Source organism: Megascapheus bottae, chromosome 3 (genome assembly GCF_031878675.1).
Source record: "Megascapheus bottae isolate mThoBot1 chromosome 3, mThoBot2.hap1, whole genome shotgun sequence".
Taxonomy (NCBI): domain Eukaryota; kingdom Metazoa; phylum Chordata; class Mammalia; order Rodentia; family Geomyidae; genus Megascapheus; species Megascapheus bottae.
Window position 1 is genome coordinate 84,952,388 of NC_143511.1, and position 27,730 is coordinate 84,980,117.

The window sequence follows — 27,730 nt, forward strand, 5'->3', positions numbered from 1 at the left end:
GGACAGTGTCCAGGCCCTGAATTAAGTCCCAGAACTGGAAGGGGGGGGGGAAAAAGCGGGGGAGCTGGATGCAGTGGTTCACGCCTGTAATCCTAGCTACTCAGGAGGCTGAGATCTGAGGATCAAGGTTCAAAGCCAGCCCAGGCACAAAAGAACCTGAGACTCTTACCTCCAATTAACCTCTAGAAAATGGGAAGTGGGGCTTGGCTCAAGGGTAGGGTTGTAGCCTTGAGCTGAAGAGATCGGGGACAGTGCCCAGGCCAAGTTCAAGCCCCGTGCCCCACAAAAATAAAAAGTGGGGAGGGCTAGTGGTAGAGTGCTCACCTAGCATGCGTGAAGTCCTGAGTTTGCTTCCTTGGTACCTTATACGCAGAAAAGCCGGAAACGGTGCTCTGGCTCAAGTGGTAGAGTGCTACCCTCGAGAAAGCTCAAGGACAGTAAGTATTCAGGCCCCGAGTTCAAGCCCCAGGAATGGCCAAAAAAAAAAAAATGTCCAATGCATGTGCTGGATCCACATTTCCCCCCCTGGACCCCTATCCCAGCCTGGTGGATGAGGGCAACATGGACTTCCTTAGCAATAGTCCAGCCCCAAGGTCAGAGTTTTCCATGTATCCCTACTTTCTTTCCCCCCTCCTTTCACCCATTTGTATTCTCCCTGCTACTGCTTACCTTTAACCTCTGCTCAGTTGTTCTTTAACTCAGGCTCTGAAGGTCACAGGCTGAGCCTGGCCCCTCCCTGACTAGGCTGATCCCCAAATGAGGGCCAGAACCTATCAGTTAAATCCCCAATACTAAATTCCTGCTCTAACCTGGCATGGTGAGGGTGACCTTGGAAACTTCTCCAGCCGACAGTCCTCAAAGTAGCCTGGGCAGAGGTGGCCCTCTGTGCGTCATTTGTGTCCCACCCAGGAGGGATGAAAGGTGCCAGGTTCCTGCCTGTATGTCCTGGCCCATGGCTGAGACTACGTAGTGGGAATTGACAATGGAACAGCAGGTCCCAGCCAGGTGTCCTTGTGCAGCTAAAACTGCCTCCTTCCAGGTAGGAGAATGGGGAAAGCAGCCTGACGCTCTTGGCTCCCCCAGACCATTCCTTTCTGTATCCCCAGGGGTTCAGGAATGATGCTGCAGGCCTTGCCCTCAGGAGCCTTGCCCCAGAGCCCGAATGGTACAAAGGACCTCAGTGGGTGCACCACTCCGTTCTCTGCCCAGCTTTGCCCTCTCCAAAACTCCCAGTCCTTGGAACATTGACAGGGGGTCTTAAGAGTGGTCCTTTGTTAGTAGTGATTTGTGTTGTGGGATTTTGTGTGTGTCTATAGATGTGGGGCTTGAACTCTGCCTGGGTTCTGTTCCTGAGCTCTTCAGCGCAAGGCTACCACCCTACCCCTGGGCCAGGGTGTTGTCCCTGAGCTCTTCAGCTCTAGGCTACTGCCCTACCCTGGAGGCAAGCCCCACTTCAATTTTCTAGAGGTTAATTGGAAATAAGAGTCCCTTTGTGCCTGTTCTAGCGTTTGAGAACTAGAGCTGAAGAGCTGAAGAGCTCAGGGCCAACACCCAGGCCCAGAGTTCAAGCCCCAGACCAAAAAAGTACTTATATGACTAAACTGCTTTTACTACTAGGCCCTCATCTCCCCTGAGAAATAAGTCTCAGAACATAATCTTTGTCTGGTGTGTTGTTGGCATATACCTGTAACCCCAGCATTTGAGAGGTTGAGGCAGGAGGATTCCATGTTTGAGACCATCCTGAATTACATAATGAGACTCTCTCAAAACAATCCAACCCATCACCTTCCTGGAATTGGGCTGGGGGGTGGGGGGGCTGAATGAGACAAGCTGTGTAGAACTCTGTACACAGCCAGTGACACATTAAGTAACAATGACTTACGACAAATTACATTGCACATGAAAAACCCTAGCCTTGATTGCTCCGGCCTGCGGGGAGGAGCCAAGGCAATAGCAACCACAGAAACCCATCAGAGCTGGGTTTCTACTCAGGCTTTGCTCTGCTACCACTTAGTGGTGCCTTATCAGGCAATTCCTTTTCAGGCCTCAGTTTCCTCATCTGCAAAGTGGGGGTGGTAGTGCCAGCCCCCCTTACCAGGACTCAGTAGCTCAGTAGACTTTGTGACCTGGCGGTGGCAGCCCCAAAGACTCCATGAGCCACACCTGGGTCCAAGTTGGTGCTGACCCCTTACTGGGCCTCTGTGTCCCTAACTGTCAAACACAGGAAGGTTCAAGAGGAGTTCTAAGGTACCAACCCCCTTGTGTCATAGGGACAACTTAACTCTTTCCAACTTATGACATTCCCAGGGAGACAAAGTATACAATGCAAATGAGCCAAGGGCTCTACAGCCAGGTATGATGGTGCAGACAGGAGAATCTTAAGTTCAAGACCAGGCTGAGCTACCTAGTGAAGCCTGTCTCTAAAACAATATAAATGGCATAGTCAATAGTCACTTCTTGTTTTTAATTTAATTTTATTGTTGGGGTGATGTACAGAGGCGTATGTTACTTTTTGAACATTGTTACTCCCTCCCATGTTTTTCTCCTTCCCTCCAATGGTCATTTCTTTTTCTTTTCTTTTTTTTTTTTTGTCAGTCATGAGGCTTGAACTCTGAGCCTGGATGCTGTCCCTGAGCTCTTCAGCTCCAGGCTACCACCCTACCCCTTGAGCCACAGGACCACTTCTGTTTTTCTAGTAGTTAATTGGAGATAAGAGGCCCATGAAGGACTTTAGTGCCCGGGTTGGCTTTGAATCGTGACCTTAAGATCTCAGCCTCTTGAATAGCTTGGATTTCAGGCATGAGCTAAAAATAAGAAATGGCACTGTGAGCCAGGCGCAGTGGCTCATGCCTGTAATCCTAGCTACGCAGAAGGCTGAGATTTGAGGATCGTGGTTCAAAGCCATCCTCAGCAATACAAAGCCAAGAGACTTTTTTTTTTTTTGCCAGTCCTGGGCTTGAGCTCAGGGCCTGAGCACTGTCCTTGGACTTTCTCAAGGCTAGAGCTCTACCACTTGAGCCTCAGCACCACTTCCGGCTTTTTTTTTCTATGTATGTGGTACTGAGGAATCGAACCCGGGTCTTCATGCATACTAGACAAGCACTGTACCACTAGGCCAAACTCCCGGCCTCAGATTGTTTTATTTCTAAATAAGCAAATGAGTGATTTAAAAATACACACACACACACACACACACACACACACACACACACATACTGGAGCTTGAACTCAGGTCTTATGTGCTGTCCCTTAGTTTTTTGGTTCAAGGCTGGTGCTCTACTACTTGAGTCACTGTTCCACTTCTGGCTATTTTGGTGTTCAATTGGAATTAAATTCTTGCACTTTACTCCCCAGGCTTGCTTCAAACCTTGATCCTCAGATCTCAGCCTCCTGAGTAGCTAAGATTACAGGCATGATGAGCCACCAGCCCCCAGCATGAATTTTGGGAAGAATCCATCACTGGGAGTCTGCTCTTCCACCGCTGCTGGGGTCTTGTGTGTGAGGAAACCATCCTTACTGATGGTGATGGTGCTAGCCTGGTGGCACCCTCTCTCACAGCCCAGCATGCTTGTCCCCTAGGCAAAACCCCCTTCACCTGGGACAATCCCCCAAGGCTGAGCTATTACCTTGCAAGGCCCCCCTATAGGTCACCTGCGGTGATGAGGCCGTTCCAATCCCCGCAGGTATACAGGTGCTAACAATAACCGGTGCTTCTTACCAGGGCGCACCTCGGAGGTGAGCACATTCAACTTCTTCCTTTGTTCCCTGTACCTGGATGCCTGCATGATTTTTTTGTAAAGTCTCCCTATTAACCCTTTCTATGTAGCCCAGGCTGGACATGGACTCCAAATCCTTTTTTCTACCTCCACCTCCCCAGTGTTGGGATTATGGGCACATGCCAACACATTCAGCTTTCTTGGCCAGCTGCAGAATTATTGTTCTTTTCCTCTTTTTTTTTTTTTCCACCAGTCCTGGGACTTGAACTAGGCCCTAGGCACTGTCCCTGAGCTTCTTTTGCTCAAGGCTAGCACTCTACCTACCACTTGAGCCACAGTGCCATTTCCAGATTTTTCTATTTATATGGCCCTGAGGAATGGAACCCATGACTTCAAGCATGTTAGGCAAGGACTCTACCACTAAGCCACATTCCCGCCCTGATGATGATGATGATGATGATGATGATTTTGTGTGTGGGGGGGGTCATAGGGCTTGAACTTGGCCTGGGCACTATCCCTGAGCTCTTCAGCTCAAGGCTACCACCCTACCCTTGAGCCCAGCCTCACTTCCAGTTTCTTAGAGGTTAATTGGAGATAAGAATATCAGGTAATTTTGTGCTCTGGCTGGCTTTGAAGCTTGATCCTCAGATCTCAGCCTCCTGAGTAGTTAGGATTACCGGCATAAGCCCCCCACCCAGCTGGAGACTCTTATCTCAAAGGTAGGGTGTAGCCCTGAGCTGAAGAGTTCAGAGATAGCACCTGCCCAAGACCCACCAAAAAAAAAAAAAAAAAGAAAGAAAGAAAAGAAAGAAAGAAAGAAAGCCAGCCCAGGCACAAAAGGACCTGAGACTCCTATCTTCAATTAACCTCTAGAAAAAAACGGGAAGTGGGGCTTGGCTCAAGGGTAGGGCGGTACCCTTGAGCTGAAGAATTCGGGGACAGTGCCCAGGCTGAGTTCAAGTCCAGTGACCCACAAAAAAAAAAAGAGAGAGAAAGAAAGAAGAAAGGAAGGAAGAAAAGAAAAGAAGAGAGAAGGAAGGAAGAAAAGAAGCCAAACAGGTTTGGAGGAATAATTGAGTAGCAGAGTAACAGCCAGCATACTTGACACCCTGGGTTCAATCTTCAGTGACAACAATAAAACCCCTTTTATCTTACTTTTTGTTTTCTGATACTTTGGAGTGTGTAATACATCCTACCATTCTAATAGTTAAAGGTACAAAGAGATACAGAGCCAAAGCCACCTTCCCTGGAAGCCAGGTCCCGCCTTGTTAACGCCCCTTCCCTAAGGCAGTTCAACCTTTCCAGTTTCTGTGATCTTTACTAATGTATATTATGCATTTGCAAGCAAATATAAATATACTCCTGCATCTATGGATTTTCTTTTATACTCACAATTAGTGGTAGATGGACCACAAACAGGTGAATCTCCATTGTGCTTTCAAAAACAAGAACTTTGGCAGGATTGGTGTTTGAACTAAGGAGTTTATTTGCTTACTGGTCAGGAGCTCTACCACTTGAGCCCTGCCTCCAGCCCCTCTAGCGGGAGGTTGTTTTGGTGATAGGGTATCATGTTTTGCATAGAACAGCCTGGAATTTGATCTTGCCGTGCACATTTCCTGTTGTAGCTGGGAAGAAAGGTGCAAGTCATTATATTCAGCTTTTTTGAGATCCGGAGAATTTGCCTGGGCTCAGGCCAAATTTCAGCCAATTTGCCTGAACCAAGATCCTCCTGCTATTAGCCTCCCGAGTAGCTAGGACCACAGGCCTGAGCCACCACACCTCCCTTACATTTCTTTCTTTTTTCAAATTGATATTATAGGGCCAGGAGCATAGCCTGGTGGTAGAGTGTTCGCCCAGCATGCATAAAGCCTTTCCGGGTACCACATACTCAGAAAAGGCCAGAAGTGGCACTGAGTTGCTACTGGCAGAACACTAGCCTTAAGCAAAAGTCCAAGGACAATGCCCAGGCCCTGAGTTAAAGCCCCAGGATTGGTAAAAAAAAAAAAAAAAAAAAAAAAAAAAATTATTATAAAGATGACGTAAAGAGGGTTGCAGGTGCAAAAGTCAGGTAATAAGTGCATTTCTTTTGTCGCCTCTTTCCTTACTCTCTCCTGGTTTTCTGGTCTCTATCCACAAGTTGTATAGTTTCTTTTCTTTTTTTTTTTTTTGGTCCTGGGGCTTGCACTCAGGCCTCAGCTGTGTTCCTGAGCCTATCTGTGCTCAAAGTTAAAGCTCTGCCACTTGAGCCACAGCTCCATTTCTAGCTTTTTCTGTGGATGTGGTACTGAGGAATCGAACTCAGGGCTTCATGGATGCTAGACAAGCACTCTACCACTAAGTCAGATTCCCAGCCTGTGTAGTGTATTTTCAACATAGTGTCTAGTGGTGTAATGAGTACCACTGCTGCATTTGTTACAATTCTTCCCCCCACCTCCTTCTCCCTCTCCCCCCACCTCCTCCCCTCTCTCTCCTGGTCCTGAGGCTTAAATTTAGGACCAGGGTGCTGACCCGAGCGGCTTGTTGCTCTAGGTAAGAGCTCTATCACATGAGCCACAGCATCACACTTTGGGCTTTGTTTATTGGAGATAAGAGTCTCAAGGGACTGCCTTGGCTAGCTTTGAACTGTGATCCTCAGATCTCAATCTTCTTAGTAGCTAGGATTACAGGCATGAACCACCAGTGTCTGGCCCATTCTTATCATTTTTAGGACAAGTTAAACCTTCCCTCTGGAGCTGGGAGTTTGGCCTAGTGGTAGAGTGCTTGCCTAGCATGCACCAAGACCAGGGTTCCATTCCTCTGTACCACATTATATAGAAAAAGGCAGAAGTGGTGCTGTGGCTTAAGTGGTAGAGGTCTAGCCTTGAGAAAGCTCAAGGACAGTGCTCAGACCTTGAATTGAAGCCAGGACTGGCAAAAAACAAAAACAAAACCAAAAAAAACTTGCCTCTGTTTAAAACTCCCAGTGGCTTGCTGGCTGGAGTGCTTCTCTGCTTGGCTCATCCTTCCCGTGAAGGTTTGCATGACGACTTCTGGTGGGTTTCAAGACATTCTAGCCAATTTCTACAAAATATCTCTCTCCCTCTCTCCCTCCCTCCCCCCCCCCTCTCTCTCAATGGCATGGGAGTTTCAACTCAGGACCTCACACTTGGTTGGCAGTACTTTACCACTTGAACTATGTCTCTCGTCCATATTTACTTATTTATTTTACCATCCACCCTTTCTTAGGTTTTTTTGTTTTTGCTTGCCAGTCCTGGTTTTTGTTTTTTACTTGTGGGCCTTGAACTCAGAGCCTGGGAGCTGTCCCTGCGCTTCTGTTCAAGGCTAGTACTCTACCACTCGGCTGGAGAAGCCACAGTGCCATTTGGGGGGGGGGGGGTCATGGGGCTTGAACTCTGGGCCTGGGTACTGTCCCTGAGCTATTCAGCTCAAGGCTGCTGCCCTACCTTTGAGCCACAGTCCTATTTCTCCTTTAGTGATTAATTATTTGGTACCACATACATAGAAAATCCAGAAGTGGTGCTGTGTGGCTCAAGTGGTAGAATGCTAGCCTTGAAAAAAGCCCAAGGACAATGCCCCAGGATTGGCAAAAACAACAACAACCCAGAAATCAATCTGTGATAGTTTGATTTGTCACCCCCCCCCACACACACTATGCAGGAAAAAAAGGGAATTGTTGAAACCTCTTTAGTCTTTTTGTTATGCCCAAGTCTCAAGACGACCACCAAGAGACCACCGAGAGTCAGACATTCCCAAATGCAAAAACAAGGCTTTATTCAGGCGGACTAGCTCCAGTCTCCCATACAGCGGGGAGCCTAGGAGGAACCCTGAACAGCTTTTCTACAGGGCTTTTAAAGACAAAGGCTATAGATTTACATTAACACAGCAATTCAGCAATTAGTTGGAGTGAGATAAGGTAGGGGTTAGGGACAGTTCAAGGCAGTCGGTGCTAAGGGAGAGTCCCATGCAGGTAGAGTCCTAATTAGCTGTCTAAGGGTAGTTTTATGGTTTTAGAAAAACAAATGCCATCCCTTGAATTAACGCCAGTTCTGGTTAATTTTAACACAGACAGGTCAGTTCCTGGGACGTAATGGCACTACAGTTCTGTTTCTTTAATTGTGTGCGCTTTTGGGTCACTCACAGTTTACATAAACAACAGGATGGTTGCTGCTTCAGAATGGGGGCACTTTTTTAGCTCTTCATTTTTTTTTTTTAAAAACTCTCCCTATTTATTTATTTGCCAGTCCTGGGCTTGAGCACTGTCCTTGGACCTTCTCAAGGCTAGCACTCTACCACTTGAGCCTCAGCACCACTTCCGGCTTTTTTCTATGTATGTGGGGTACCGAGGAATCGAACCCGGGTCTTCGTGCATGCTAGGCAAGCACTCTATCACTATGCCAAACTCCCGGCCCCTATCTCTTCATTTTAAATGAGGTTGTTTCTAGCATCCCCTCCCTCCTTCCAAACCTCAGCTAACACAAGTATTTCATGAAGGCCTCAGCTGGGGTTTGGCTTCCTACAGGAAGCTTTCTGGGTTCCTCAGGGTTAGTTAAGGGTTGGGGCACAGGGGCTTGGGCGTTGGTTGTTAGATTCGTGACAGCCTGCCCGATGTAGGTTGAGACAATGCAGAGATGCCTTTAGCCTGCAACAGGGCTGAAGTCGGCTCCTGGAACTAGACATTTTCAGATGGGCATCCTTGCAAGGAGGATGGCGAAAGGATTGCATATCCCTTTAAGAGAGGACGCCGGGGAGCGTGTCCCTCGTGGGAGGGCCTCCGCCAAGGAGCCTGTTCTCATTGGTGCGGACGGCGGTCTTCGATGGCTCTGATTGGCGGAGAGGAGGGGCGTGTCTGTGCATCAAGAGGCGAGGCGGGGCTTCTCCTTTCCGGGCCTAGCTAGCGGCGGCGTCGAGGCTATGTCGTGGGCGCCCGGCCGCCTGCGCGCGGCTCTCTCCCTGGCAGCGGTCCGCGCGCCCAGTGCCACCCTCGAGGGAGCGGCGCGGCGGGGGTTGAGCACGCGGCTCGCGCCGCAGGAACCCGGCATGGAGTACCAGGTGTCCCGCAGGCGGGCTGGCAGGAGGCAGAGCGGAGACACGTGGGCCCGGGCCTGAGGGGAGCAGCCCCAGGGGCTCCCCTTGTATAGGGGGTCGGGGCTGGGACCACCCAGATCCAGAGGTCAGGGGTCAGGGGTGGGGGTCAAGTTCCCGAGGCCTGGAGTGGAGAGGCGGGGCAGACTGGAGGCACCGGTGGGCCTGGAGTCCAGGAACTTGAGCCTTGGGAATTTGGACACTGTTGTGCTGCTTGTTAGAGGGAAGGGCCTTGGTGATTGGGCCTGGAAGGTCCTGTCAGTTGAGGCTCAGTTTAAGCTCTGATGACCCTGAAGTCTGAATTGGCCGGGCAGCCTGCAGGAAGGATTGGGAGCACATTTGAGAATCGAGACTTGAACCAAAGGGTACATGAGCCACAGCACCACTTCCAGTTTTCTGGTGATTAATTGGAGATCAGAGTCTCCTAGATTTTTTTAGTACCCTGCTCTTTTTAGTGCCCTTGCCCGGCTGGCTTTAAGCGGCAATCCTCAGATCTCAGCCTCCTGAGTAGCTAGGATTACAGGAGTGAGCTACCCCACCCAGCAACTTCCAGCTTTTTCTATGTATTGTGGTACCAAGGGATTGAACTCTGGTCTCCGTGCATGCAAGGCAAGCACTCTTACCACTAGGCCAAACTCCTGGCTTCAGCTTCTTAAGTGTTTAGATTACAGATATGTCTACCAGCCTTGGCCATTTCTTTTATTTTGAACCAAAAAAATGTTCCCACCCTCACCCCTAGATGGGCCTCTCCTGAGGCCAGGCCTGCCTGCCAGGTGAGCAGGGACACACTTTTCCTCCCTCTGAGTCTCCTCTTCTTCAAGCAGCTGTTCTCAGGCTAACATGGTGGAGCCCTGAAGTCCTTATGGTTTATAGTAAAGTTTCTAGGAATTCCGGAATTCTTTTTTTTTTTTTTTGCCAGTCCTGGGCTTGAGCTCAGGGCTTGAGCACTGTCCTTGGACTTTCTCAAGGCTAGCATTCTACCACTTGAGCCTCAGCACCACTTCCGACTTTTTGCTATGTATGTGGGGTACCGAGGAATCGAACCCGTGTCTTTGTGCATGCTAGGCAAGCACTCTACCACTAGGCCAAACTCCCGGCCCCTAGAATTCTGGAATTCTAAGACTCTAGCTTAGGGTTCTGGTACTGGAGACAGGAGTCTAATATAAGGGAGGACAAAATGAGGGCAAAGGGCAGGGAGTTTGGCCTAGTGGTAGAGTGCTTGCCTAGCATGCACAAAGACCCAGGTTCCATTCCTCGGTACCACATACAATAGAAAAAGCCAGAAGTGGTGCTGTGGCTCAAGTGGTAGAGCTCTAGCCTTGAGAAAGTCCAAGGATAGTGCTCAAGCCCAGGACTGGCACCAAAAAAAAGAAAAAAAAATAGGGCAAAGATGGGGCGCAGGAGAGGGGGGAGGTGGGCAGGCAAGGCCTGGTAAGCCAGAGCAGGAAGCAAAGCTAGTTCCATTAGCCTTTCCATCTTTGCCTGGCACCCTCTGAGTAGGCCTGAGCTGTCCCCAGGCTGCCATCTTTGCTACAGCTGGATAGATGCCATTGCTCCCTTCTGTTACTTGTGTGCCAGGACAATAGGCTGGAATGGCAGGCTTGTTGTCCTGACTTGGCCTATGCTGTGCTGAGTGCCTCTTTGCCTAAGTTAATCTGTTACTTGGGGACTGTGGTTTCCAGGATGCTGTGCGCATGCTGAACACCCTACAGACCAATGCTAGCTACCTGGAGCAGGTAAAGCGCCAACGGGGTGATCCCCAATCACAGCTGGAAGCCATGGAGCTATACCTGGCACGGAGTGGGCTGCAGGTAGGTAGGGAGAGCCTGTGGCATCGCCACCCTCATCTCCCTGACACTCTGATACCTGAGGTGGGGATTGAGGTAGGGACTTTATCTGTGTTTCAGGTGGAGGACTTGGACCGGCTGAATATCATCCATGTCACTGGGACCAAGGGAAAGGTAAGGGGCAGAACCCAGGTATAAGTAACCACTTAGTGGGCTGGGCCTAGCCACATAATATTTTTCTCTTCTTAGGGCTCTACCTGTGCTTTCACTGAGCATATCCTGCGCAACTATGGCCTGAAAACAGGATTCTTTAGGTACTGACCTGTGGAGGGGGGTGACACCATAGCCATTGATTTGTGACCATGTGTAAGCCTGGGGTTGCAGTTTGAACAAAGAAAACAGGCTTTGTCCTCCAGGGCTGAAAGAAAGATGCTAGCAGCGTCATTGATGTTCATGTGTTGGGGAAAGCAGGGGGACTACTGGGGCCCAGAGAACATGCTAGGCTGGTACCTTGAGACTGGCACCATGACAGTTGGGGTTGGAGGGACTAAAGATACCTAGAAGCTGGGCACCAATGGCTCATGTCTGTAATCCTGGCTTCTCAGGGGGCTGAAATCTGAGGACTGAGGTTCAAAGTCAGCCCGGGCAGGAAGGTCTGTAGCTTTTCAGTTAACCACCAAGAAAAGCTGGAAGTGGAGCTATGGCAGAAGTAGTAGTGGAATGTTCACTTTGAGCACAAAAGCTCAGAAACAGTGCCCAGGCCTGGAATTCAAGCCTTAGTACTGGCACATACACAAAAAGAATACACAGACAAAAAAAGATAGTCTAGGGCCAGGAGCAGGGCCTAGTGGTAGAGTGCTTGCCTAGCATGCATGAAGCCCTGGATTCAATTCCTCCATACCACATATACAGAAAAAGCTGGAAGTGGAGCTGTAGCTCAAGTGGTAGAGCTCTAGGCTTGAGAAAGCCCAAGGAGAGCATGTGGCAGAGGCAAGGCACAATGCCAGTGGGGCCTGGGAGGTGGTGGCAAGGAGCTAGGACCCCTGTGGGCATTGAAAGACCTTGGGAAGGTTTTCAGCAGAGAAGTAGAAGTGGAGTGGACAGGGAGCAGGGAAGGCCTTGGGACTTGGAGGGAGCTCCGATAACCCCAGGTCTCCCGGCAGCTCTCCCCACCTGGTGCAGGTACGTGAGCGGATCCGCATCAACGGGCAGCCCATTAGCCCGGAGCTCTTCAGCAAGCACTTCTGGCACCTCTACCACCGCCTGGAGGAAACCAAGGTACCCATTCTGGAGGCCTGGTGGACGAGTGGGGAAGGGTGTGCCCCATGTCCCAGGCCCCTGTCTCCCCAGAGCAGGGGCTGTGGGGCTGTGGGGCTGTGGGCACTGACAGTATTCCTGTGTGTAGGATAGCAGCAGTGTCCCCATGCCCGCCTACTTCCGCTTCCTCACCCTCATGGCCTTCCACGTCTTCCTGCAAGAGAAGGTACATGTCCCCTAGACGTCCCAGTCTGAGACCTTGGGGATTGAATCCCAGCAGGTGGGGGGCATCAAAACCTGGGCTCATTGCCCTCCTCACTGCTGTGCCATCTGTCCGTCTGCAGGTGGATCTGGCGGTGATAGAAGTAGGCATCGGTGGGGCTTATGACTGTACCAATATCATCAGGTGAGGCAGTGCATGGGGACTGGTAAAGAACAGGAACCCAGGCTTCACCTCCTGCCCAGTGGCTCAGGACAGGGTTGTCATGACCCTCTTGTCTCCTTAGGAAGCCTGTGGTGTGTGGAGTGTCTTCTCTTGGTATTGACCACACGAGTCTTCTGGGGGACACGATGGAGAAGATAGCGTGGCAGAAAGGGGGCATCTTTAAGGTGACTAGGCAGGCCGGGTACCCAGTAGGCCCAGGGTAGTGGGGTGGCACAGAGCCCTTTGTGTACTTGTAGATGAGACTCTAGCGATCGGGATTGGAGGCGTGGCTCAATTGGTAGAGCATTAGCTAATTAGCCAATGAGGAATCAAGTTCCAGGTCTTGAACCTAAAAAAAAGAAAAACGGGAGTTTGGCCTAGTGGTAGAGGGCTTGCCTAGCATTCATGAAGAGCCAGTTTGATTCCATGGTACCACATACATAGAAAAAGCTGGAAGTGGTGATGTGGCTCAAGTGGTAGAGCTCTATCCTTGAGAAAGCCCAAGGACAGTGCTCAGGCCCTGAGCTCAAGCCCAGGACTGGCAAAAAAAAAAAAAAAAAAAAAAAAAAAACTCCTAGTGATCATCACAGCCTGGATTCTTTCTTTTAAAAAAAATATAAGTTTACAATTTATTGTTATTATTAAGGTGTTGTAGGGGTCTAGTGGTAGAGTGATTGCCTAGTATGCACGAAGACCTGGGTTTGATTCCTTGGTACCACATACATAGAAAAGAAGAAAAGAGAAAAGAGAGAAAGAAGGTGTTGCACGGAGGGGTTACCATTCCACAGAGCCTGGATTCCTATTCTGGTCCTGATTGATTGTGGCAACTCCACCTCCTCTGACCTCACGCGAGGCACGGGAGGCTGAATGGTCTTGAGAGCCAGAGGGTGGGTGGAGGACCCTTGTAGTCCCTGCCTCACTCTCTGGCCTGTTTGCAGCGTGGCATCCCTGCCTTCACTGTGCTCCAGCCGGAAGGTCCCCTGGCGGTGCTGAGGGATCGAGCCCAGCAGATCTCAGTGAGTTTGATTGGAGGCAGCAGTGGGTAGGCAGAGATCTGAGGAGTGCCGGGGAGGTGTGTCCTCTTAATTGGTTTGTCCAGGCAGGGGAGCCAGGCTAGTGGCTCCTCTCAAGAACACAGGTGAGGCCGGGAGTTTGGCCTAGTGGTTAACGTGCTTGCCTAGCATGCATGAAGACGCAGGTTGGATTCCTCAGTGCCACACACATAGAAAAAAGCTGGAAGTGGTGCTGAGGCTCAAGTGGTAGAGCTCTGGCGAAAGTTCAAGGACAGTGCTTCTTAGGCCCTGAGCTCAAGCCCAGGACTGGCAAAAACAAAAACAAAAAACCACGGGTGACCAGGGCCAGTGGCTCATGTCAGATTTCGGGAGACTGAAATCTGAGAATCTCGATTAGGCAGGAAAGTGTGAGACTCTTATCTCTAGTTAGCCAGCAAAAAGCCAGGACTGGAGCTGTGGCTTGAGTAGTAGAGCACAAGCCTTAAACAAAAAAGTGAAAAGGATAGCGTCCAAGCCCTAAGTTCAAGCCCCTCTACACGTACCAAGTAAGAACAACACATGGGTGATGTGAGCTGGTCTTGGTGGGCTCTGGCCTTTTAGCATTCTCTGTTGACCAGCTGCTGCCCATGTCCCTACAGTGTCCTCTCTACCTCTGTCCACCACTGGAAGCCCTGGAGGAAGGGGGCCCTCCACTGGCCCTGGGCTTGGAGGGAGAGCACCAGCGCTCTAATGCAACCTTAGCCCTGCAGCTGGCCAATTGTTGGCTGCAACGGCACCACAACCAGAGTGAGTAGACTGTGGGCAGGCAGGGGGGCAGAACAGAGAACCTACCTGGGAGGGTTCTAAGCATACTGGGCATACAATATACAGCCATCCAGGAGCTGAAGGCATTCAGACCAAGTGACCTGTGGCAGCTGCCCCTGGCACCTGTGTTCCAGCCCACTTCCCGCATGCGTCATGGTGAGTCCAAACTTCCTGCCTAGCTAGGACCACCTAGCTAGGACTTTGAGATGCTTCAGATCCTTCCTTCCTTCCTCCCTCCCTCCCTCCCTCCCTCCCTTCCTTCCTTCCTTCCTTCCTTCCTTCCTTCCTTCCTTCCTTCCTTCCTTCCTTCCTTCCTTCTTTCTTTTATGCGGGTACTGTGCTTGAACTCAGGTGATCATGCTCTCACTTAGCTTTTTCACTTAAGGTTGATGCTTACCTTTTGAGCCATACCTCCACCTCTGGCTTTTTGCTGGCTAACCATTGAAATAACTTGCACAGATCTGTCTGCCTGGGCTGTCTTCAATCTGAGACCTCAGTTCCTAGCCTCTTTTTCTTTTCTTTCTTTTTTGGTTAGTCGTGGAGCTTGAACTCAGGGCCTGAGCACTGTCCTTGAGCTCTTTTGCTCAAGGTTGGTGCTCTACCACTTTGAGCCACAGCACCACATCCAGTTTTCTGGTGGTTAATAGGAGATAAGAGTTTCATGGGGGCTGGGAATGTGGCTTAGTGGTAGAGTGCTTATCTAGCATGCATGAAGCCCTGGATTCAATTCCTCAGTACCATATAAAGAGAGAAGGCCAGAAATGGTGCTGTGGCTCAAGTGGTAGAGTGCTAGCCTTGAGCAAAAAGAAGCTCTAGAACCAGCAAAAAAAAAGTCTCATGGACTTATTTGCCCAAGTTGGCTTTGAACTTTGAACTTCGATCCTCAGATCTCAGCCTCCTAAGTAGCTAGCTGTCAGATGTTCATTGATTGCCTGCTTGGGAGGTGGAGCATGTTCAAGATGTTCAAGATGATGCCTGAAGGTCCACACTCCTCCCTGACTTTGAGTTCAGGAATCTTTTTGAGTCTGTTTCTTCACCTATCAAATGAAATAGTCAGACCCATTGCCAGGGACTGCTATGATTCCCTGACACGACACCACCAAGGCACTGAGCCCAAAGACTGGAGGGTGCAGGACCAAGTGTGTAGCTAGATGATGTTGGTGTCATTGCCACCACTGGTCCTCATCAGACCATGAGGTTCATGTAGGTGACATGCCTGCCCTTGCTTCTTGCTCCTACGAAGGTCTTAGCCCATAGTAGGTGTTCATGCTGTTAGACACCTACAGCAAATGGTTTCAGTGTGTCTACTTGGTGTCAAGACTGCCATCAGGGGTAAGTGACAGTCTTGGAGCAAATCTCATCATACTCCAGCCGTAGCCTATGAGCACAGAGCTTTCTGCCAAATGGAATAATCCTGGATAGATACACCTGGTCAAGGTTGCCAAATGATACAGCAGGAGCTACTGGTGACTGTCACTAGGGCTTTGGAGGATTCTGAGCACCCAGAAAGGACAGCCTGCTGGGAGAGCAGGTGCTGGGATCCAAAAAGGAGCCACAGCACTGCCTGTCTACTGCCACCAGGGCTTCGAGACACAAAGTGGCCAGGCCGGACACAGGTGCTGCAGCATGGGCCCCTCACCTGGTACCTGGATGGTGCTCACACCAGCAGTAGTGTGCAGGCCTGCGTGCGCTGGTTCCGACAGGCCCTGCAGAGGCAGGAGAGGCGCAGTGAGTGAGTATCAGTAGATGGGGGATGGGGGTGGGGCCTGCTGGAGCATGGGGCCTACGGTAAAGGCTGGGGTGGATGTAGGGCCGGAGTGGACTGGACCAGTAGGGAGGGTTGGGGTTTGGGGAAAGGGCTGTGGTTGGGACTGCCCTCTGATCACTTTCCTTTTCCTTGGTGCAGTGGGCCTGAGGTGCGAGTCTTGCTTTTCAATTCCACTGGGGACCGGGACCCTGCAGCTCTGCTGAAGCTGCTGCAGGTGAGGAAACAGCCTCAGGGGGTGTGGGGTGGCAAATGCCTCAGCAACCCATCCAGGTTCCTGCTCTGTGACACCAATTCCCATTCTCAACAGTGTCTGGTTTCCTGTTACACCAGTGTGTGTATAAGCACACGCACACACCAGTCCAGGCTGTAGAACTGGCATCTTAGCATCCTCTTTGATCACTGGCATATGACCTTGCACAAGACAGGGGAAGCATATTGTTTTCTTTCTTTTTTTTTTTTTTTTTTTTTTTTTTTTTTTGCCAGTCCTGGCAAAACTCAGGGCCTGGATGCTGTCCCTGAGCTCCTTCTGAGTGCTCAAGGCTAGCACTCTACCACTTGAGCCACAGTGCCACTTTGGCCTTTTTTGTGTATGTGGTACTAAGGAATTGAACCGAGGGCTTTATTCATGGTAGGCAAGCACTCTACCACTAAACCACATTCTCAGCCCCAAGGGTATTTTCCTGAATCCCAGCCTGCTTCCTGAACAGTTTTGCCAGGAAGGATCCCGGCTTTTCAAGGTAGGTTAGTTATGAGGCTAGAATAGATGCACTTCTGTGCATGGGGACATAGGATATACTTGGCTGTTAGGGAATTATCTCCCATTTCACAGACTAGGCAGATGAAATTGCTTATCTCCAAACCTCTGCCATCTCTGCACAGCCTGTATTTTGTGCCCTGCCCACTAGCTGGATCCCACTTGTCCAAGCCTCTGTTTTCCATCTGTATAGTAAGCTACGCCTCCCCTCCTTGGCAGGCAGTGTACACTGAGGCAGGTAGGAACAGAGCTGAAGTGTTATGGCCTCGAGTGTTACTGTAGTTCAGGGATGGGTAGATTCTTGTGGTTCCTGGGAGTAGAGATTGAGAAGGAGGGCGCCTTCTCTGAACTCTGACACCAAATCTTTCCCCTGGCCTCCTAGCCCTGCCAGTTTGACTATGCTGTCTTCTGCCCTAACCTGACGGAGGTGTCATCCACAGGCAACGCAGGTGAGAAGTTACAGGTGTATTACCTGGGGGTGGCCTGGGACTGAGGACTCTGAGGTAGGCTACCCTGTGCAGAAAGGTAGGAGGTACATTTGTTTGATAGGACAAGTAGTCTTTGCTGTATTCAAATTGATATAATGTAGCTGCAATACAAAAATTATTCGAAGAATAGTTTCCAAAAAGTAGATTTCAATCCATAAGAGTTTACTGAAATGAATTTAATGGGTGTTGGCCAGCATTTGTTACTCTGTTTTTTGTAATGTTGAGAATCAAAGCTGGGGTCTCAGCTAAAGGCTGGTACTCTACCAGTTGAGTCACAGCTCCACTTGCAGATTTTTGCTGGTTAATTGGAGGCAAGAATCTACAGGTTTTTTTGCCTGCCTATGTTGGCTTCAAACCTCGATCCTCAGCTCTCAACCTTACAGGTGTGAGCCACCAGCTCTTGGTTTGGGATTCCCCTGAAATGTTGATACCCCCTTGATACTGGACTATTGACAGCTTGCCTCTGCTTTCCATGACTTGGGCATGTCATTGAATTTCATTGAGCCTCAGTTTCCTCAGTGTCCAGTGGGAGAGTCTTGTCGGGTGTCTAGGGCCTGGAGCTGAGCAGGTGTCTGCTGTGGTTCATCACACGCGGTCCCCATCCCCTTTGCTGATAGGCCTGTCTCTGTGCCCCTCAGACCAACAGAACTTCACTGTGACACTGGACCAGGTGCTACTCCGCTGCTTCCAACACCAGCAGCACTGGAGCTGTCTGGACAAGGAACAGGACAGCCCAGACCTCTGGAGCCCCTCGAACCCAGAGCCTGGTGGGCCTGCTTCTCTGCTACTGGCATCTCACCCACCCCGCTCCTGCAACGCCAGCTCCCTTGTCTTCACCTGCATCTCACATGCTTTACAGTGGATCAGCCAAGGCCGGGACCCCATCTTTCAGCCCTCCACCCCCTCACGGAACCTCCTTACGCACCCCGTGGCCAGCAGCGGGGCCAGTGTTCTTCGTGAAGCTGCTGCCATCCATGTGCTGGTCACTGGCAGCCTGCACTTGGTGGGTGGTGTCCTAAAGCTTCTGGAACCTTCTTTGTCCCAGTAGCCAAGGCTGTAGGGCTGGAGATAAGAGCCTCTGGCTGGCTTTCCTCTGTGAACTTGTACCAGGTGCCTTTTGATTTTTGCTTTCTTGATTTGGTCAAGACTGACCCAGGACTCTGGCTCTGGATGGTGGAGTAGAAGGCTGGGAGAGGCATTATCTCTGGCCAACGCAGTGGGGGCTTTTTCAGGACCCACTGTTGGAGATGCCTGTAGTCCAGCCCATCTCTCCCCCTACCCAGTGAGCCTTGTGGCTCAGGCCTAGCTTGCATATGAGCTGCCTGACTGGCCTAGGGTCCTGCTGGATGCTAGGTGCTAGGTTTCCTTCTCCTAGTGCCTGTGGGGAAAGGAGGGGCCCCTGCCTGGGATGTCCTAGAGGCAGAGGTCGGCTGGGTTGAATTAAAGCCTTGTAGCATTTTATTTTTTAAAGAAATGATAGGACCCTTGATTGCCTTCTCTCTCATCTGACAATTAGGGGCTGGTAGTTGGCATAGGAATGGGACTGTGTAGAGGCAGTGTGTGACATGTCCTGTCTCTCTGAGTGTCAGTTGGACTGAGGCTCTGCACACTCCACTGAGACTTATGATGGAGCATCATGCCTGTATACAGATGGGGGAGGGGAAGGTGACTGTCCTCAGGGTCCAGTCACACAGCCAGTAAGTAGCTCTGATTAGAACCTGGGCTCGCAGCCTGTGTTCTGACCCCAGAGTGAATGTGATCAAGACCTCTTGGGTTTGGTTTCTCAGCCTCCTTCCCCACGTGGACCACCACATGAATGAGCAGCACAAGGGGGTGTGGTGGGCCCCTGCTACCCGCTACCATTCAGGATGCCTCACCTGCTACCAGTCCAGAGGTGGAGACACAGCTGTGTTCTTCCCTCCACCCTCTGGGCCCCTCCCCTTTGCCAGCCCCGCACTGGTTTCATGTCTGATTTATTGGTGGTGAGTATACAAGGGTGGGCCCAAGACCAGAGCCTGGCCGTTAGCCCCCTGCCGCTGCCTGTGGGGCTGCCAGGGAAGAGCTGGGCTCCCCCCACCCCACTGTTGTTGCCACTCTCTAGACTCCAGAGCAGAGCAGTCCTCAGCTTCCGTTTCCCCCACCAAAGTTGTGCTAGTCCACGTGTGGGGGCCACAGGGACCGGATACGGGTGGCTTTGGGCCAGACCCTCTTCTGTTCTCATGGAGGAGGTGCTGTCAGCCTTGGGGACTAGGCTGGCTCTGCTTGGAGTTCTCTCCTCCCACCCAGTGCTGTTCACCGGTGCAGGGTCCAGGTTAAAACATCGGGACTCAGGGTAGCAGCCTTTCTCTCTGTGCGCCTGGACAGCCACATCCCAGAGACCCTGGATTAGAAGGCTCTGTAGAATGGGGTTGGGGGACCCCGAGGCGTTCCAGGCTGATGTCCCCGCTGGCAGCAGGCCTCCGTGAGGCAGATGGGAGGGGCGGATGCAGAGGGCACTCTCCATCTGCAGGCGAGTGGAGGCACTGGGGTCCCGGAGCAAGTTCATGGCCAGTGGTTCCCAGCTGGTGGCTGCTCAGGCTCTCCGGCAAGGCGAGGGCTGGCTGGGGGGCCCCCAGGGCTCCAGGGTGGGCACTACGCCATGCTGCTGGTGGAGCAGGGGGTGCTCTGGGTGCTCCCGATGCTGTGGTTGGTGCTGCTGCTCTCAGAGGAGGCCGGGGCAGCCACCGCCACCACGGGCTCCCGCTTGCTGGGGGAACCTGGGGGCGTGGGCAGGGGCTGAGGTCAGGGCCCCGGCCAGGAGTCCCTACTCCCTCCCGGGCACCCGTGGGTGGTTGGGGAAAGAAGGGCCCTGAGTGCTCACTGCTGGTCCCTGAGATACTCACGTGTGTGCGAGTAGATGTACCAGAGGGCCGCAGTGAGCAGGGCCCCGATGAGGAAGGCGCCAAAGGTGATGCCCAGCACAGCGGGCAGGACGAGGCCTTTACCTGTGAGACCAAGGGAGGGTGGGCCACAGTGAGTGCCGTTCTCTGCCCTGGTCCTGGCCCTGGGCTACCCCGTGGTGCTGGCTAGCATAGGTTTGTGTGCTAGATCCTCCCAGCCACTGGCCCCGAAGTCTGAACTTCATTCAGTCTCATCTATTCCATGCACCAGAGCTAAGCTTTGACCATCATCCCAGCCAGGCCTATTGGACCTTGCTTCTGCCTCCTAAGGCTGGCAGAGAAGCATTTTTTTTTTTAGGGAGTACAGATGGTATAGAATAAAAGAGGCCTAGGGAGTCCACAGCCTACTCTGCTCCACATTGTGACCTTAGGTCAGCCCATGCCCCTCTCTGAGCCCTGTACTAGAAGGAATATGCTAGAGCATCTTTTAAGACTGTCCCTGGATCTCGGACTCATTCCATACTCTGTGGCCTGTGTCTCTGGGCCTGATGCCCCCCCCCCCTTAGGCCTCGGACTTGCCATATGCACTGGAGTCATTAGCTTTGCTTTCTTCATCTTGGCTGGGGGTGGGGGAGCACAGAATGGCAGATGCCTCTCATCCAAGAGCATCAGGGGCTCTTGCCTGGTAGTGTCTGGGCGCAGGGGAGCTCATAAAGGGACTAGAAGGTGCTAGGCTGAGGTCCTTGGGAAGGACCATGCCCAAAGTTTTGATATTCCAACCAGGAGCCCCCATTTGCAGTAAGGTCCACTGGCCTCTGAGAAGATGAAGAGGACTGAGCCAGGGGCTGGGAGTGGGGCCCCACTCCCAGGGTGGATGTGAATGTTTCCATCCCTAAGACGCAGCCTGCTGTTTCCTGCTCTAGCTCTTGGGGCCTAAGAAGCCCTTGGATTCTCTGCTGTGTGCTGGGCGCAGCTCACAACAGTGGTCTCTAACTGTCCACCGATCCCCCAGCTCCTGGAACAACCCTAAAAGGACGAGTGGGCGCTCACCAGCAGGACTGATGATGTTCAGGTGCTTGGAAACAAGCTTGAAGACAGGCTCGTAGGCATCCTGGAGGAGGAAGAGTATGTTTCAGTCTTGGGCTGGGACTTTCCTAGCTCTGTGTCACAGCCCCACCTGGAGCCTTGCCAAGTGTCCCCCCTCTACCACTTGCTAGCTGGGAGCTTTTGGACAAGGCCTGGGGGGGGGTGTGCTCTGGAAGTTACCCCATGAATTTTGTGGGTGCTCAGTATTCGTTACCCTTGTGTGTGCCTTAGAGTGGGAACCAACCTATCCAGGGAGCTGAGCTCATTGGCTCAAGGAGATGCCCGTTCAATGTGACTCTGAAGGCTTCTTAGCATAACCACTGAGGTTTCTAATACTGGAGAGCTTTCTGTGTACAAGACCTGGGGTGACCCTGGTGGGTGTGTCTAGGACTGAGTGCCCTGAGAATGGAGGGCACTGGACAGTAAAGTGTTGATGTCAGCAAAGGCAGAAAAATCAGGATTTTGTTGTCCCTCTTCCCTAAGGTCATCTGTTCAGTGAGCACAGTGGTGATCGTAGCAGATGGATGTAGGGATGGATTCCTGAGGGAAGAATGAATGACAGATGACAATGTGGAAAGATGGATGGCTGGATATGCGAGTGGATGGGTGGGTGAATGGACAACTGGATTGGTGGGCAAGTGGATGGGTGAATAGATGGATGGATGGATGGATGGATGAACAGATGGATAGGCGGATGGATAAATACATGGAATAATAAGTGGATGGACAGCCGCATAGCTTTCTGATGTCAGGACACAGCAACTTCCCCAGAAAGCTGTAAAGTGGCAGCAGGTGTACCTCTGACAGCCAGATGCCAAGCCATGTGCCTAAGAGTGGCTGTCTCATAAGTTATCTCCACTTCTCACTAGGCTGCCACACGCCTGCCTAGAACCCCACATCTGGAAGCCACGTTGGAGCTGAGCCTTAGCCAGGCCTCACTTACCTTCATCCTGGCCCCAAGATGTATGGCTATGTTGCAAGTGAGGGCGGCAGCCCTGGGAGTGGGCACCATGTAGACACGGAGGAGGAAGCTGAAGCGTGGATCGCCACTGGGGCTTGGGGATAGCAGGTTCACACAGCTGCCTTTGGCTGCCTGGCCCTGGATGAGTTCTACTTTGTCCGCCTCTGGTCCCAAATCCAGATAGCAGCTGAGTAGCTGGAGTGCAGCCTCGGGAATCTCTGGATGCATGCTCACCTGCATGGGAGGTAAGAGGGACAAGGAGTAGCAGGGGTTCTCTGTGTGTGTACTTGCATGCGCACGTGTGTATATGTGTGTGTGTGTGTGTGTGTGTATGCATGTGCTCACGCACACGTGCCAGTAGTAGGGCTTGAACCCAGGGCCTGGGCACTGTCCCTAAGCTTTTCTGCTCAAGGGTGGTACTCTACCACTTGAGCCACAGCTCCACTTGGAGCTTTTCAGAGGTTAATTGGAGATAAGAGTCCCACAGACTTTTTTTTGCCTGGTCTAGCTTTGAACTGTGATCTTCAGGTGTCAGCCTCCCGAGTAGCTAGATTTCAGATTCACAGAGAATGCCGAGTTGGGGGAACTGTGGGGCTCGGCTGCCAAGTACCTGCACAAAGCCCTGCTGGCCTAGCTCAATGGTGCTGGAGGCCTGGAGGAATTTGGGGCTGAGGTAGAGGTCCACCTGGAAGGAGAGGCTGTCCTCGTCGATGCAGTACACCATTTTCTGCGGGGGAACAGGAAGGAGCTGGGTCAGTCTAGGTGGCACCAGCCAGGAAGGCAAGGGGCGGGGGCTGTCACTACACACTGTGGCCTAGAGTGGCCTCCTCATCTTTTATAAAACGCTAACCCCTCTGCACAATACCTTAATGACAATAAAATCATATTTGTTTTTTTTAAAGCTAGATTTATCATGAACTACTTAGCTTTTTTACTCAAGGCTGGTGTTCTATCATTTGAACCATATCTCTACTCTGGCATTTTGCTGGTTAATTAGAAATAAGAATCTCATCAACTATTCCTGTCCAGGCTGGCTTCAAACCTTGACCTCAGATCTTAACCGCCTGATTAGTTAAGATTACAAATGTAATCTGTAATGTTAAGATTTTAGATGTAATCTAGAGCCTGATTTATCAAGAACTTCCCTGTTACCCCAATGGCAGCTCCTGTGTCCTCTGGGGGATGGAGTCATTTCTCTTTTCTTTCTTGCTTTCCCCCCCCCCCCTTTTGGTGGGGTAGGAGCAGTTCTAGGGCTTGAACTCAAGGCCTGGGCACTGCTCCTGAACTCTTCAGTTCAAGGCTACTGCCCTACCCCTTGAGCCACAGCCCTATTTCCCCTTTTCTAGTGATTATTGGAGATAAGAGTAACTGTCTTTAGTGCCCAGGTTGGCTTTGAACCGGGATCCTCAGATCTCAGACTTCTGAGTAGCTAGGATTACAGGCGTGAGCCACTGCACCTAAAGAAGCAAGTCATTTCTTTTTCTTTCTTTCTTTCTTTTTTTTTTTTTTTGCCAGTCCTGGGCTTGAGCTCAGGGCCTGAGCACTGTCCTTGGATTTTCTCAAGGCTAGAGCTCTACCACTTGAGCCTCAGCACCACTTCCGGCTTTTTTCTATGTATGTGGTGCCGAGGAATTGAACTCAGGTCTTCGTGCATGCTAGGTAGGCACTCTACCACTAGGCCAAACTCCCGGCCCAGAAGCAAGTCATTTCTTATGACAGTTTTTACCTCTAGGCCCAGGTAGATTAAGCCCAAGGCCAACAGCCAAGAGGTTCTAAAAGCCTCTAACTTGAAGCTTAGAGCAAAACCCTCAACAGCACGTAAGGGGAGACTGAGGCTCACTGGAGCTCCTGGGCTTGGCAGGCTCTGGGTCTGAGTTTCTTGAGATCTGTCCCCTTCCTATCTAGGAATGGCTCTTACGCCCCCCAGCAGGCAGCAGATGCTAGACCAGGAGGGAAGCATGGTGACTGTCCATCTCACCTTCAGTGATGAGGGGCCTGAGGTGGACAGGTAATTGAGGAACACCTGTGGAAACAGAGACAAAAAAAAGCTGGTCAGAGGGCCGGGAGTTTGGCCTAGTGGTAGAGTGCTTGCCTAGCATGCACAAAGACCTGGGTTCGATTCCTCGGTACCACATACATAGTAAAAAGCCAGGAGTGGTGCTGAGGCTCAAGTGGTAAGTCCAAGGACAGTGCTCAGGCCCTGGTCAGAGCCAGAAAGGACCCCCAGTGATGTCCCACTCTACACACTTATTTCATGGATGGGAGCAAGGAGCCAACAGATGGCCAAGCTTGGACTGCCACGCCCTCCCCACCCCCAGTTCCCCTGAGCCTAGAGGCTCTGGGAGGCACCAAGAACACACTGCCCTCACCTCATTGCTGACCACGTGTTTTGTCACTTGCATGGCACAGCGGGAGTAGGTGCTGCTCAAGATAAAGTGGTCACTGCTGTCCTCAGCCTGGCAGTGAGGGTCCCAGAAGGTCAAGCCCACGATGGTGCAGTGCATGGTCTGGGGTGGGGGGAGGGTGGCATTGTCAGGATGCCCTGAGATCCTTGAAGGGGGTTCTCAGCGTTGAGGACCCATCTAAGGATCCCAACCCCCCCCATTTTTCTACACTACTTAAGCTTTATTAATTTCTTCTTTTTCTTTTTTTTTATGATACTGGGGTTTGAATTCAGGGTCTCCTGCTCTGACTTAGCTTCTTTTACTTAAGGCTGGCACACTATCATTGGGTCACATCTCCAGTTTAGCATTGCGCTGGTTAATTGCAGATGGAGTCTCATTGTCTTTTTTTTTTTTTTCCCAGTCCTGGGTTTGAACTCATGGCCTGGATGCTGTCCCTGAGTTGCTCTTTGCTCCAGGCTAGCACTCTTCCACTTGAGCCACAGCTGCACTTCCGGGTGCTCTGGTGGTTTATTGGAGATGAGTTTCCTGGGCTTTTCTGCCTCGGATGGTTGCAATCCTCAGATCTCCATCTCCTGAGGACCTAGGATTTCATAGGCATGAGCCACTTTTTTCTACATAAAAAGGATATAATGGGCTGGGAATGTGGCTTAGTGGTAGAGCACTTGCCTAGTATGCACAAAGCCCTGGGTTTGATTCTTCAGCACCACAAACAGAAAAAAGAGCCACACTATTGTCTTATGCCTGTAATCCTAGCTACTCAGGAGGCTGAGATCTCAGGATCATGGTTCAAAGCCAACTCGGGCATGGAAGCATGGAAGTACAGGGAGGTATGTGAGGCTCTTATCTCCAATTAACCACTAGCAAACAGGAATTGATGCGATGGCTCAAGTGGTAGAGCAATAGCCTTGAGCTGAAGAGCTAAGGGATAGCTTCCAGGCCCAGAGTTCAAGCCCTAAGACAAATAAACAAACAAACAAAAAAGGCAGAAGTGGCACTATGGCTCAAATGGTAGATTGCGAGCCGTGAGCAAAAAGAAGCTCAGGGACAATGCTCAGGCCCTGAGTTAAATTTCTGGACTGGAAAGCAACAACAACAAACCGTAGATCATGGTTCAAAGCTATCTTAGGCAGGAAAGTCCGCAAGACTCTTATCTCCAGTTAACCACTGAGAGCCAAAAGTACAGCACTATCCTTGACCAGAAAGAGCTAAGGGACAGCACCCAAGCCCTGAGTTCAAGCCCAGGATCTTCATGCACACATGGAAAAAAAAATTAAGACAGGTGCCAGTGGCTTACACCTATAATTCTAACTACTTAGGAGGCTGGGATCTGAGGATTCTGGTGGCAAGCCAGCCCAGATGCTGTCCAGGCTCTTCTGAGATCAAGCTCCAAGACTGGCACAAGAAAATGAACGAATAAAACAAAAATCATCAAGGAAGTAGCTCTGTGGCGCAAAGTGGTAGAGCACTAGCCTTGAGCTAAAGAGCTCAAGGACAATGCTCAGACTGAATTCAAGCCTGCCCCCTGCCCCCAAATCAAGCCTCAACAATAAAGAGAAGCTATTATAACTCCCCCTTAGCCACATGCATACTTACTAGCCAGAGAATCACCTAAAAACAAAACAAGAATAGAATACTATGTTCTACCTCCCATATTGACAAAAGTTTGTTGTGGGTCTTTGTTTTGCTCTTAATTGCAATCTGGAGAAAAGTAGAAATGCTCTGAAACAGCAGTGAAAATTCAGTCTGGTTGCAGGGAAAGCCTGTGGGCTTTATCAAAATTTCTGGCGTGGAGTGTTACTTAGTTGTAGAGTGCTTGTCTAGCATGCATGAAGCCTTAGGTTTGATTCCTCAGTACCACATAAACAGAAAAAGCCACAGTGGCACTATGACTCAAGTGGTAGAGTGCTAGCCTTGAGCACAAAGAGGCTTAGGGACAGAGCCTAGGCACTGAGTTAAGTCTCAGCAAAAATTAAATGAAATTAAATTAAAAAAAAATCAGACTTTGACTCCACAATCATACTCATGTGGAAATCTGTGTTAAGAATCCAGGGCCAGGAGTTTGGCCTAGTGATAGAGTGCTTATTTAGCATGCATGAAGACCCGGGTTCAATTCCTCAGTACCATACACATAGAAAAAGCCAGAAGTGGTGCTATGGCTCAAGTGGTAGAGCCCAAGGACAGTGCATAGGCCCTGAACTCAAACCCAGTACTGGCAGAAGAAAAAGAATCCAGAGTTTGGCCTAGTGGTAGAATGCATCGACAAAGACCCGGGTTTGATTTCTCAGTACCACATACATAGAAAATCGGGAAGTGAAGTGATGCTGTGGCTCAAGTGGTAGAGCACTAGCCTTGAGGAAAGCCCAAGGACAGTGCTCAGGTCCTGAGTTTAAGACCCAGGACTGGAAAGAGAGAGGGAGAAGGAGAGGGAGAGGGAGAGGGAGAGGGAGAGGGAGCATTGAGAGGCTCAGGGACAGAGCCCAGGCCCTGCATCCAAACCTCAGGACTGAAAAAAAAATTCCACACACAATGACATTTTATGTATATTGATATTACAATCTAAATAGCTAATAGTTAATTATGGCATATCAAAATAATAAAATAGCACTTGCTTATTAATAAGTTACAAATGCCAAAAATTCTAAAAATAGCTGGCAAGGTCCCTTACACTTAATAATCCTAGCTACTCATGGGGCAGAGAGTGAAAAGATTATGGTTTTTGGCCAGCCAAGGCAAAAAAAAAATTGCAAGACCTATCTCAGGGGAAAAGAGCTGGGCTGCATGTCTTCTGTCTGTCACTCTGGATATTTGGGAAGTGTAAATAGGATTGTGTCTCACTCTGTTCATCCAGTCTGGCTTTGAACCTTGATCCTTCCACCTCTACCTCCTGAGTAGCTAGACTGCGCCACCATGTTAAGTATGCTGGCGTTACTCACGGAGTATTTACTATAAGCTGCTGTGAGCTCTGCCTGTCAACCACCACAATTCTCAAGTGGTAAGTACCATAATCAACCTGCATTGCGCGTCCAGCCTATCTGCCTGGGTCTAGGCCCCTGAGAGTCTTGGGCTGGTGAAGAGACCTGCTGTTCTTGTCACCAGAGGAAGAGACCTGTGTTCTGTTACCTGTAGGTGGTCTTTCCTAAGTACCAAAGTCATGACACCATTGGTGCATTTCGGCCGAATCAGGGACCGAAGCAGGTCAGGGTCACATCTCTCTGGCGGGGTTGTCATAACTGGTGCCGGTGAGGTCTGTGGTTCACCACCTGAGGGCAGCAGAGAGGGGCCAGGAGGACAGTCACTGAGCTACTT

General features: G+C 50.7%; 2 protein-coding genes across 5 annotated transcripts in view; one reads left to right on the top strand and one right to left on the bottom strand.

The window, feature by feature from the left end:
* Nucleotides 1-904: 904 nt before the first annotated feature.
* On the top strand, nucleotides 905-19,051 carry Fpgs (folylpolyglutamate synthase). 2 transcript variants are annotated; one of them, XM_090330695.1, is made up of 15 exons: nucleotides 905-1,039; nucleotides 10,481-10,609; nucleotides 10,706-10,759; nucleotides 10,835-10,899; nucleotides 11,749-11,863; nucleotides 11,991-12,068; nucleotides 12,187-12,248; nucleotides 12,349-12,451; nucleotides 13,205-13,282; nucleotides 13,918-14,065; nucleotides 14,150-14,239; nucleotides 15,665-15,815; nucleotides 15,990-16,065; nucleotides 16,988-17,054; nucleotides 17,732-19,051. In XM_090330695.1, exons 1-15 carry the CDS (start codon nucleotides 983-985, stop codon nucleotides 18,139-18,141), a joined length of 1,683 nt encoding a protein of 560 aa, XP_090186821.1. In that variant the 5' UTR covers nucleotides 905-982; the 3' UTR covers nucleotides 18,142-19,051. The 2 variants fall into 2 exon arrangements, with proteins under 2 accessions (XP_090186821.1, XP_090186820.1); XM_090330694.1 differs by lacking the exon at nucleotides 905-1,039 and adding an exon at nucleotides 8,624-8,765.
* The window catches only part of Eng (endoglin), a 30,663-nt gene continuing 21,983 nt past the window's right edge, over nucleotides 19,051-27,730 (bottom strand). For 2 of the 3 annotated variants that reach the window (XM_090330693.1, XM_090330691.1), the window contains exons 9-16: nucleotides 27,545-27,684; nucleotides 24,389-24,526; nucleotides 23,998-24,042; nucleotides 22,630-22,746; nucleotides 22,002-22,253; nucleotides 21,023-21,083; nucleotides 19,976-20,077; nucleotides 19,628-19,849 (exon numbers count right to left, since the gene is read on the bottom strand). In XM_090330693.1, coding sequence (XP_090186819.1) covers nucleotides 19,725-19,849; nucleotides 19,976-20,077; nucleotides 21,023-21,083; nucleotides 22,002-22,253; nucleotides 22,630-22,746; nucleotides 23,998-24,042; nucleotides 24,389-24,526; nucleotides 27,545-27,684 — 980 coding nt within the window. In that variant the 3' untranslated portion in view covers nucleotides 19,628-19,724. Of the gene's footprint in view, nucleotides 19,850-19,975; nucleotides 20,078-21,022; nucleotides 21,084-22,001; nucleotides 22,254-22,629; nucleotides 22,747-23,997; nucleotides 24,043-24,388; nucleotides 24,527-27,544; nucleotides 27,685-27,730 lie in introns of all 3 variants that reach the window. The other variant, XM_090330692.1, reaches the window with a different exon arrangement.